This window comes from Panthera leo, chromosome D3, assembly GCF_018350215.1.
Source record: "Panthera leo isolate Ple1 chromosome D3, P.leo_Ple1_pat1.1, whole genome shotgun sequence".
Taxonomy (NCBI): domain Eukaryota; kingdom Metazoa; phylum Chordata; class Mammalia; order Carnivora; family Felidae; genus Panthera; species Panthera leo.
In genome coordinates, this window is record NC_056690.1 from 45,757,159 (window position 1) to 45,769,705 (window position 12,547).

General features: G+C 35.8%; 1 protein-coding gene across 2 annotated transcripts in view; it reads left to right on the top strand.

Annotated features, from left to right (window-relative positions):
* RBBP8 (RB binding protein 8, endonuclease) overlaps positions 1–12,547 on the top strand; it is a 90,629-nt gene that overhangs the window by 26,380 nt on the left and 51,702 nt on the right. For both annotated transcript variants that reach the window (XM_042910451.1, XM_042910452.1), the window contains exons 4-5: positions 43–138; positions 10,993–11,105. In XM_042910451.1, the coding sequence (XP_042766385.1) occupies positions 43–138; positions 10,993–11,105 (209 nt within the window). The remainder of the gene's footprint in view (positions 1–42; positions 139–10,992; positions 11,106–12,547) is intronic.

The following is a 12,547-nucleotide window of genomic DNA, read 5'->3' on the forward strand; positions in this document are numbered from 1 at the left end:
TGTTAGGATTTTCTTTTTAAAAATGTATTTCTTGACTTTTAGAGATGCACAGAGACTAGAAGAATTCTTCACCAAAAATCAACAGCTGAGAGAACAACAAAAAGTCCTTCATGAAACCATTAAAGTTTTAGAAGATCGGTGAGTCGGGTTCTTGGGTATTCTTGAGTAAGTGGTGATTTCCTCCTTTAATAGAACATTGGTTTTAATTTATAAAACAGTTCTGGGACTGATGTGCTCTTTTCCCAAACTGATGTCAACTTTGGATAAATATATACTCTTACAGATTTGTTTTTTTCTTTTTATTAATTACAGGAATCTCATCAATTTACCTTTTAATATTTCTTTTTTTTTTTTTTTTAATGTTTATTTGTGAGAGAGAGTGAGCATGAGCAGGGGAGGTGTAGAGAGAGAGGGAGACAGAGGATCCGAAGTGGGCTGTGCGCTGACAGCAGAGAGCCTGATGTGGGGCTCAAACTCACGAACCATGAGATCATGACCTGAGCTGTAGTCGGATGCTTAACCGAGTAAGCCACCCAGGTTCCCCTAAATAATATTTATCTGGTGTTGGTATAAGATGAGCTTAAGAGTAGTAATGTTCTGGGGTGCCTGGGTGGTTCAGTTAGTTAGATATCTGATTCTTGATTTCAGCTTAGGTCATGATCTCTCAGTTCAAGAGATCAACCCCACATCAGGCTCCGTGCTGTCAGTGCAGAGCCTGCTTGGGATTCTTTCTCCTTCTCTCTCTCTGCCCGTTTCCCACGTGTGCTCACACCCACTCTCTCTCTAAAATAAATAAATAAACATTAAAAAAAGAAAGAGTAGTAATGTGTTAATTCATTTGATGCTTTAATTCCATTTTTATGTCTAAGTAGGTGGAAACTGCTTCACAATTCTGATTGTCTTCGTGTTTCTGCCATTCTCTTTTTTTCTCCTACATATTTCTGTAGGCAGTCTAGGATTCTTCTTTCTGAATATTTCCAAGATAATGCCTGTCACTTAATTTTCACATACATCTTTATTTCTCACTCCTATGAGATTACCACCCTAGGTTAGAAGAGACTTCCAGATTTTGCTGTATTCCTTTGTCTGAACTGCAGTTGCTATGTAAGACCTTGAACTACCTGTAACAAACAATGTTTCTTACATTTATAGTTAATAATTTCCCTTTGTTATTATTGTGTATATGTCACAGGAGGGCTGGTGGCTTGAGTTTGCCACTGTACCTTTAGTGGTGGAATAATTTAACACTCCATCTGTGCAAACTGCAGTTGTACACTTTTCTTCTACAACTGCTATCCCAGAGAAGTGCACATTTACTGGAATAGGCAGCCTATTGTGGAATGAAGTTACACGCGCGCTGGAATCATAGATGCAAATTTGAATTTCACGTTTATACTGTGCCCTTAATTCAGATTCATAAATAAATATTGAGTCCTTGCTATGATCTAGGTATAGCTGTAGGTGCTAGGGATAACACTATCCCTAGTGTCATGGAGCTTATATTTAATTTTTAAAGGTTTGGAGTGAGTCATACAAGTAAGAGGCTTTCAGATTATAAGTGCTGTGAAGGAATAAAATTGAGTGGTGTAATTAAGTGACCACAGACATTGGAAAGTGAAGGGATAGGTGTCAGGAATGACCTCTCTGAGGAGGTACCATTTTAACCGAGACGTAAATAATATAGATAAGAGCTACTCGAAGAACTGAAGATAAAAAGAGAACAGACAAATACAAAAGCTTTAGGCGGAAATAAGTTTTGAAATATTTGAAGAATAGAAAGTCTGCAGTGGTTCTAACTTGACTAGGAGGATGAATGATAGGAGATAGGATTGGAAAGGTGGGAGTAACTACATTATGTAGGATCATGGGCAAAAAGTTTGGATTTTGTTGTAATCAGAAGTAATTGGAGGTTTTAAGCAGGGAAATCACAAAGGAATAGGAGCAGGTATTGACAGTATCTGTTATATCCAAACAGACATGTCAGGTAGATAATTGTATATGTGAATTTGAAACTAACTACAGAGATTAGAGCTAGAGAAAAGAATTTGAAAGTCATCACCTGCATATAAATGTCATTTAAAACTTAGACTGGATAAGAGATCTAGGGACATCTTAAAGAGTGTGGGAAGAGAATAGAAGAGGCATCGAGCTCGGACATACTGATTAAGGTTTAATGAAGAATAAGGACCCAGCCAACAAACAAAAATGAGAAAGAAAAATTATCAGAGTAGAAGAAAAGCCAAGAACATATGGCATGACACCAACCACACTTTCTCCACAGGGCTATTTTAAAGATTAAATGAGATTAATGCAAGTTAAGTACATAATAGAAATTTTTAAAAACTTACAGTGTCCCTTCTAATTGGTGACGATTTCAGCCTTTAGCACTCTAGTCAGATCCAGTCTCTAGAAAGCCATTTGACCCCTTTTTTTTCCCCAGTCCAGGATCAAAAAGGAAATCATCAGCTACTTTTCTGTTAGTGTGGTGAGGCATTTCCTTGTTTTCTCTGGGTAATGTAGTAAAGCGTTTGGGAGGAATGGTGGGGGGGTCATATTTTTCTCAGGCTTTAACTCCTCAGTGATTGATATGTATTAAGGGCTTACTTTGTACCTGTACCCGGGCATCTAGTACTTAATCTTCACATTAATGCTGGTATGGTAAATCCATTTTACATAGGAGGAAACTGAACTGGCAAAGAGGTAAGAAGCCATACCAAGATCACAGTTAATGGATAATTAGGTTAAATTTGACCCTACAAACCCCCCAGTTTCTGTTTTCCTGAAGCCTTGTCTGTATGTTGTCTTAATTTTATAAATGTTGTATAAATGAATTATACCTTAACTGATCATCCAGAGTATTTGTGCTTGACCTAAAGTTAACAAAACAGGTACTTTGCAATGTTAATTCCCCAATATTGTCTATTTTCTAGTCTGGTTTTTTGGAAGTTTTTTTTTCGGTTGTTTTTGTTTTTAATTGCTATTAACTATTATACTACCTTTAAATGTCTAGGTAACATTTGGTAAAGTTCTGCTTTATTTAAAATTTCATTTTAAGTTTTATGTCATGTAAGAAACCCAGAGCAAGCTTTAAAAATCTATAAAAATTAACGTTTTGCTAAGACCTTTAAAAAGCAAAATGTGTTTTGTTAAAAATTTCTTTTTTTTTTTTTTTTTTTTTTTTTTTTTTTAAGTAGGCTTCACACCCAGAGCAGAGCCCAATGCGGGGCTTGAACTCACGACCATGAGATCAAGACCTGGGCTCAGGCCAAGAGTCGAACACTTAACCAACTGAGCCACCCAGGCACCCTGTGTTTCATTAAAATTTCTAAACAGTAATTCTGAAACTTGCTACTTACTCTTTATAGGATGAAGCAATTTTTATTTTTTATGCTAATGTTGTGAAAACGTTGTGAGATGTTTAGATGAAAAGAATTACCTGGTAAAGGTAAATTTGATAATAAAAAGTTCTAATTTTAGGTGGCTTATGTTTTACTACACTAGTATTATAAGAGACTTTCCTTGAAGGAAACAAAGTATTTCACTAAATGTAAGGAATAGTCACTGTGATGTGGATAGAATGCATTAAAAAAAATCTGAACAAAGCAGTTAAAACATGGTTGTCTAGTAGATTTTAATATTTTTAAAAACATTTTTGGCAGTTGTAGGAAACTCATATTTCATCTGTCATTGAAAGGGAAAATTTGTGTTCATAATCAGGGGATTTGTGGTTGTGCAACTATTTTTCAAATACTAGACCAAATGTCCTCTTTTTGTGTTACTCATAGGTTTTAATTTAAATATTTTTCAGGAGATCTCTGACTTTCTAGACTAGGTTTAGTTTTGCTGTGTGCTTTAATAGTACCCTGTATTTCCGCTGTCATGATGTGAATCATGCTTTGCCTTAATTACTCTTTTACTACCTGTCTTTTTTTAGTACACTCTAAACTCTTTAAAAGAAATTACATTATCTTGGCCACTGTTGTATTTCAGCACCTACAGTACTCATTGTAGGTGATCATGAATATGATCACCTTTTGAATGAAAATGAATAATTTTTTTGAAGTTTATTTACTGTTTATTTAGAGAGAGAAAGAAAGAGAATGAGCTGGGGAGGGGCAGGAGAGAGACCGCGAGAATCCCAAGTAGTCTCCAAGCTGTCACATGGAGCTCAATGCGGGACTTGATCTCACGAATCATGAGATCATGACCTGAGCTAAAATCAAGAGTCGGACACGGACTGAGCCACCCAGGCGCCCTGAAAATGAATAAATTTGAGGAAATCTTTTTGGGGTATAACAAACAATTGAGCATACTTGTTAATCTGGTAAGTTTTAATTGCAAAATGAAAGCTTTTATTTCTTCATCTCTATGAAGAAACTGGAATATAACTCAGAAAGCATGCTGCTTTCTGCTCTTACTAGTGGAATTATTCTTCTTTCCCTGTTACCTGTATATAGCTACTAAAATTGCATTCATTCTCCTGTGAAATTGAGGGTTTTTCTTTCTCTGACAGCAGCAGTGGAACCTTGATGGAAATAGGAACCTAGTATATTTTCTCCTATCAGTTTAAATTTAAACTAGGGTCAGTGAGCAATCAAGAGGTGACTCTTTTTTTTCACAAATACTGTTATCAAGAGTGGCAGTTGACTGGAGAAAACTGGAAGTAATAAACAAGCTAGAAAATGTTTGATTTTATAACTGTCTATGTCAGTGGCATTTTTAAAGTTGGAAACTAGGTGTTCCAAGGGGTTGTTTTCAATCATATGTCATGACATTTTAACATACCAGATTTTATTTCTTAGAAACAATAAAGTGTTCAATTTTTACTGAAAAACTGACTAGCAGAAGACCTCTAACTAATCCATTAGAATTGTTCCATGCCATTTACCTCTTTCAGGGTTTTCCAGTGACTTTTCTTTTTCTTTTTTTTATTTTAATATTTATTTATTTATTTTTAATGTAAGATCGATGCCCAAAGTGGGGCTTGAACTCACAACACTGAGATCAAGAGTCACATGTCCTACCAACTAAGCCAGCCAGGCGCCCCTTCGATGACTTTTCTATGTCATGTGCTCTTTGGCCTCTGTAGCTTAATAATTCTGTGTATAAATTTACCACAATCAGGTCAGCTGTTTGAGTGTTTACTGCATGGACCCTAAGCTATTAATTTGAACAAATCTTAGAACTGTAAATAGGAAATGTCAGGTACTTTAAGCAAATAGTTAAAATTGAGTTTTCTCTTATAACAGTTTAATAGTCTCTTGGTTTTGGAATAGTTGGGGTTTTTTTGGTTTTGTTTTTTTAAATTTATTTAGTATTTGAGAGAGAGAGAGCACACGCATGAGCAGGGGAGGAGCAGAGAGAGAGAAGATTCTCCTAAGCAGGCTCCACACTGCCAGTGTGGAACCTACTGCACAGCTGGATCTCATGAACCATAAGATCATGACCTGAGCTGAAATCAAGAGTCAGATGCTTAGCCAACTGAGCCACCCAGGTGCCCCTTGGAATAGTTTACAGAGATTCATTTCTTTTGGAATTTTAAAGGCATAAATAGACCTTACTATTAGCTTTAGAAATGCTTGAGAATCCAAAAACATTATGTTATAGCAGAAAGACAAGAAGGTGTATGTCCTTTCTAGTACCTTAAATTCTCAAAAAGATGTTACACAAAGTTTATTAGAATATAATATTACAAAATTAAATACTTGTTAGCTTATTTTATCATTTTTCCTTTTCAACTTTTATTAAAAGTAATGCATATGCATTATAAAGTGTATAGTTACTATATATTCCTTTTTTCCACCCCTACCAGTCCCAGTTTTTAGTGCTCCAGATTCTAAATGATACATTTTCACTTTAACCCTTGATTTATCAATTTGAGACCATCTTATTTCTTACTATGAAAATGAGGATACCATTTTCCTTTGCATATTTTTGTTTTTATTTTTTATTTTATTTTATTTTTTACTGTAGAGGGAGCACAAACAGGGGAGAGGGCCTCCACACTGAGCGTGGAGCCTTGACAGTGCTCAATCCCATGATCATGACCTAAGCCAAAATCAAGAGTCAGCCGCTCAACCAACTGAGCCACCCAGGCTCTTCTCCCTCACATATTTTTGAATAGTTATATTTTAGTTCTTCTATTTTATCTTAAACCTTAATACATACATTTTTATAAAAATATGTCTTTACAGGAATATATTTTAGAAAAAAGTCTGAACAGTCTCCCTGAGCTCACCACTGTATTGCTGGAGGATAGTAAACTATTTATTTATTGACTCTAAGTATTCTCTGCTAAGGCAAGATAGCATTTCCTTCTCTGCAGATCTGATGTCATGACCTCTGTGCCACTCCAGGAGACTTTTTTTTTTTAAGTTTATTTATTTATTTTGAGAGCGAGCGAGGGAGGGGCAAAGAGAGAGGGAGAGAGAATCCCAAGCAGGCATTCCGCTGTCAGCATGGAGCCCAACACAGGGCGCGAACCCAGGAACTATAAGATCATGACCTGAGCCAAAGTCAAGAGTTGGGGACTTAACCGATTGAACCACCAGGTGCCCCAGTAGACTGTTTCTCCTGTCCAGGCCACATAGATTCTTTCTACTCTGTTTCAAATCAGTTGGTCAAATCAGCCCATAATTATATTATGACAAGGACATACTCCTATGTGTTTGCTGGTTTTTCCCAAAAGTTCTAACTACTTTTTTTCATACTGAGATAAGAGACATGTTTTCCTTACTATGCCATTAATACTATGTAATGTGTCATTCTATTTATTGACTATCATCTTCTTTTTTCTTATTCTTGGAGGTATATTTCTTGGGCTAAAAACCTTCCTGTACCAATTTGGACCATTTACTTTCTAGGTTTTTCTATAGCTGCCATTCTGGAATTTCTCCTCACTGGATCTCCCTACATTAATTCCATTATTTCTTTCAACTCATGTTAGTCCACAAATGCACAGGAAGTAAATTTTCAAAGAGTCCTTGCATGTCTAAAAATGTCATTTTACTGTTGATTTAGATGATATTTTGAATGGATATAAAATTCTAGGTTCGAAATAGTTTTTGCTTCAAATTTTAAAGACATTTTCTCAGGGGCGCCTGGGTGGCTCAGTCGGTTAAGCGGCCGACTTCGGCTCAGGTCATGATCTCGTGGTCCGTGGGTTCGAGCCCCGCGTCGGGCTCTGTGCTGACAGCTCAGAGCCTGGAGCCTGTTTCAGATTCTGTGTCTCCCTCTTTCTCTGACCCTCCCGTGTTCATGCTCTCTCTCTGTCTGTCTCAAAAATAAATAGATGTTAAAAAAAATAAAAATAAAAAAAGACATTTTCTCATTATCTGTTAGCATCCGATGTTGATAAGACTGATACCATTCTAATGTTATTCCTTTATAGGTAATAGATATTTTTTCCTTCCTGGAATTTAAGATCTTTTTATTGTTGTTCTGAAATTTTGTGATGGGTGTGTGTGTGTTTGTGTGTGTGTATGTGTTTCTTTAACCTGTTGGACACTCAGTCTAAAGACTAGTATCTCTTAAGGTCTGGCAATTCTTTTCTGTTATTTCCTCTCCATTTTTATATGTTCTCTATTTCTGGAGTACTTCTTGGTCATAAACTGATTCTTTATAATCTTTTCTCTGATTTCTGTTACATATTTTTTTTCCTTGTGTTCTGGAGGATTTCTTCTATTTTATTCTCTAGCCCTACTACTGAGGTTATTTTGATAATCACTGTTTAGTATTCAGTAACTTTTTATTTATTGAACATTGCTTTTTTTTTTTTTTTTAATTTTTTTTTTTTAACATTTATTTATTTTTGAGACAGAGACACAGCATGAGCAGGGGAGGGTCAGAGAGAGAGGGAGACACAGAATCCGAAACAGGCTCCAGGCTCTGAGCTGTCAGCCCAGAGCCGGATGCGGGGCTCGAACTCACAGACCGCGAGATCATGACCTGAGCCGAAGTTGGACGCCCAACCGACTGAGCCACCCAGGCGCCCCTGAACATTGCTTTTATATACATGTGTGCTATGGCCCATTTTATAATTTCCCTTGTGATTCTTCTTGAACTCGTTCTTTATTTAGGAGTTCATTGCTTAAGATTCACAGATTTTCCAAATTTCCTTCTGTTTTTGATTTCTAATTTGATTCCATTGTGGTGAGAGAACATGCTTTTTATGATTTCAGTGCTTTTAAACATACTGAGACTTGTTTTGTGACCTAGGAAGAGGTCTGTCCTGGCAAATGTTCCAACTGTGCATTCTGCAGTTGTTGGTGGTGTGTTATGCAGAGGTCAGTCAGGTCTGGGTGGTTGTTGGTTTGTTCAGGCCTGCTGTATCGATGCTGATTTCTTGTCTCACTTCATCTATCCGTTATTGAGAGTGGACGTCTATAGCTGTTACTGTTGAATTTGTTTTTCCCTTCAGTTCTCAGTTTTTGCTCTCTGTATTTTGGGTCACTAGTGTTAGATGCATATATGTGTATAATTGTTTTATTTTTGTAGTGAATTGATCCTTTTATTATAAAATTCACTGTACTAGTAACACTTCCTGTCTTACAGTCTATTTTATAGTCTGATATTATCATAGATGCTCCAGCTTTATTTTGGTTTTTGTTTGCATGGTCTCTCTTTTTCCATTCTTTGCCTTCAGCCTATACGTATCTTGGAATCTAAAATTTGTCTATTGTAGGTAGCATATTGAATCTTAATTTTTTTGTCCTGACAGTTAGATCTGCCTTTAGATCAGAGTTAGTTATAAGATGTCTCTCTAGATCAGAGTGTTTTATCAATTAACAATGTAATTATTGATATAGTTGGATTTAGGCCATTTTGCTTTCTGTAGGTCTCATGTCTTTTTTGTTCCTCCTTTTCTGCCCCTTGCTGCCACCCCAAAACTTGCTTTTTCTAGAACTCTTATTATTGAAAGGATAAACCTTTTAAAATAATTCTCTAGTTTTTTAATCTTTTCTATTTGCTCTTCGCTTTTTGAGGAGATTTTCTCAACTCTGTTTTCTTACCTTCTATTGAGGCTTGGGTTTTTTCCTGCTGGCTTTTTTTTTTTTTTTTTTTAAGATTTTATTTTTGAGTAATCTCTATACCCAATGTGGGGCTTGAACTCAAAACCCCGAGATCAAGAGTTGTGTGCTCCACTGCCTCAGCCACCTGGGGCTTCCCTGCCCTGCTGTTATATTTTTAATTAACAAGATTTTTGTTGTTGTTGTTCTCAGAATATTTCTTTTTATGGCAATCCTGTTTTCATTTCATGGTTTGGTATCTTTATTTCTCCTGAGACTATTCTTTACAGTTTCGTGATGGTAGTGTTTTTTTCCTTCTCCCTACTTTATTTATTTATTTATTTATTTATTTATTTATTTATTTATTTAGACGTATATGTATATATATGTGTATATATATTTTTTTTTAGTGTCTTGCTCTAGTCTCTTTCACTTTATAAGCTTTTCTGAGATGTCTATTGATATATTTAAGAGAAATGGATAAAAGTTGAGTAGAAGCTGTGAGTGGAATTGTAGTCTCTGAGCTTCACTGCAGGTTGATCTGCCTGGTCTTTTTCACTGATAATCCCCAAATGGCGGTATCTTTAGGTCTGATTTCCTAGAGGAGGCTCCTTTATTCTGCTTTCTGGAATGTGTAATAGGGCTGGCTACTAAAGTCCTGGAAGCCAAGTAGATGATGAGGGCCTAGGCTAAAGTCTAAGAATTTGGCATGAATATACATTTATTTCACTATTGTACTCCTACCCTTACTTACATCTTGTGTTTCCCAAACCTGTATCTGTGTCTGTTTTAGACCCTCTAGAGGGTAAATCTCCAATATTCTCCTAGGAATGGAAGGGGGGATCACTTGAGTACTCAGAATACAGAAGAGAATATGTTGATATGATGATTTCTTGAAATACTTAATATTTTTTAAGTTTATTTATTTTGAGATAGAGTGTGAGTTGGGGAGGGACACAGAGAGGTTTCCGAAAGAGGAACCTAAGCAGACTCTGCACTGTCAGCACAGAATCCAATGCAGGGCTTAAACCCACGAACCGTGAGATCGTGACCTGAGCCAAAATCAAGAGTTGGATGCTTAACTGACTGAGCCACCAAGCACCATGATTTCTTGAAATACTTTAAATTACTTATTCTGGGTACCCTTTTTTTTTTTTTAAAAGCTTCTGGGAATTCTGTAGTGTATATCAAGTTGGTTCTAGGTCAGTGCTGTCTACTAGACTTTTCTGTGATTAGGACACCCTCTCTTCAGCACTGACAAATAGTGAAAACTTTTTTTAAAACCTTTTTTTGCATAATAGTAAATTGTGAGTTTTTCTGACGTTGGGTTTTTTTAATGCTGACAAGAGCAAAGTATGGAGTACCTTTTTTTAACTTTGTACTCTTTGACCTTTAGTACTCATTCAACTAAAAAAGTTGTTGATCACTCATGTGTCATATCCTATGCCGAGCAATACAGAGGCAAGCTTGCTTAAGATATAATTCAGCCCCTTGGTACTGGACTAAAGTTCATATTCTGACTATATTAAAACAAGGTCGGATTCTTCAATAAATAAGTTCCTTTGGATAGAGTTTAAAATTGGCAGAATTTACAGAATTCCACTCGGAATTGCAGTCTTGTAGAAAGTGATGTTGTGGCATGATTTCAACCTATTTGAGAACGTGTTAAAGGTATAATACATCATTGAACTATTAATTTTCTCAATATTCGCCAAGTCAGTTATTTACATCTTATAAAGTATAAAAGTCTTGGAGTTCAAATATAAGGAAATATATTTTAGTATTTGAAAATAATTGAATTTCAGCTTTATGGAGATACAATTGACAAAATTGTAAAATAAAGTGTACATAATGGTAATTGGTAAACATATACATCGTGAAAGAATTCCCATCATCCGGTTAATTAACATAGCCATCATCTTACATATATTTTGGTGAGAACATTTAAGTTCTACTCTAAAAATATTTTGTTTTTGTTTCCTAGATTAAGAGCAGGATTATGTGATCGCTGTGCAGTAACTGAAGAGCATATGCGGAAAAAACAGCAAGAGTTTGAAAATATCCGGCAGCAGAATCTTAAACTTATCACAGAGCTTAGTGAGTTTCCTTTCTTCATTAAGTATTTAAAGCATAATGTACTGTTGTTAAAACCTATTATTAAATTGTTTGCAATCAAATGGATGGTTTACATACATTTTTCCTCGTGTAGGCAAAAGTTCAAATGTCCTTTATTCCCTTTCTGTAGATTTAATTTCATGCTTTACTTTAGTAAGAAATAGAGTACAAAAAGTAGTATAAATACTGTGCACTTTGGCCCTCAAGTCTCACCAACAATAAGATAAGAAATTTCCTTTGCTTGTGTCTACATTTGCTTCTTTAGTTTTATCTTTATTTCATGTCATTTGGCTATTTAGTAAAGTCAAATACAAAAATACAATTTAGTGTTCTGCAAAAGTGTACACTTTCTGTGGTTTTCATGACATATTAGTACAAATATATCATTTTCAGTTTAGTCTCCTTACACATTTAATGTGGGGTTTCCTTACATTTTTAGCCTTCTCTTAAATGTCTTCTCTTCCATTATCTCTTAACCTTATTCACTTCTAACTATTCATATACTCTCTTAGTGACCTTTACCTTGATTCTCTGTAAACAGCTCACAATGAACAGCTCACAATGAGCACAAAATCTAATTAATTTATCTTCTTTTCTATCTTCTATTTTCTTTCTATTAATTATATTGCTATCCTCTGGTTACTCAAGCAAGAATAAATGAATATTTCCTCATGGTTTCAAAAAGAGAAAGAACATAGTTTTATTCTGTTCCTGGGGGTAACTATTATTAACAATCTGATAATGTATTTTTCCAGATCCAGGTTTATCTTTCTGTGTGTCTCTTCCCCTGTTTTGTCCCCTCCTCTCTTTTTTATTTTTTTATTTCTATTTCTATTTATTTTATTTTTAAGTGCTGTCTGTGCCCAGCGTGGGGCTCAAGCTTAGAACCCCAAGAGAAAGACATTTGCTCTACTGACTGAGTCAACCAGGCAACCCACAACCTTGAAAGTTTACCATGCATTCCTAAAATGTAAAGTTAATGTCTTGACCATCTTCTGAACAATGTACAGACCTTAAAACACCTTAACTCTGCTCACCTCCTTTTCCACTTACATGCTGCTTATGCCTAGCATTCATTTCCTTTTTTTTAGCCTATAAGTTAGAAACTTTTTTTTTTAATGTTTGTTTATTTTTGAGAGAGACAGAGCATGAGTGGGGGAGGGACAGAGAGGGAGACACAGAATCTGAAACGGGCTGCAGGCTCTGAGCTGTCAGCACAGAGCCCGACGTGGGGCTCGAACCCATGAACTGTGAGGTCATGACCTGAGCTGAAGCTGGATGCTTAACTGACTGAGCCACCCAGGTGCCCCAGTTAGAAACTTTTCTAAAAATTACTAAGAGTTTTAAAAGACTCAACTACCTGTTTATCAGTTTCTTTGCTTATTATTGCTTTTTGCACCTCCATTTCCTTCTGGGATTATTAT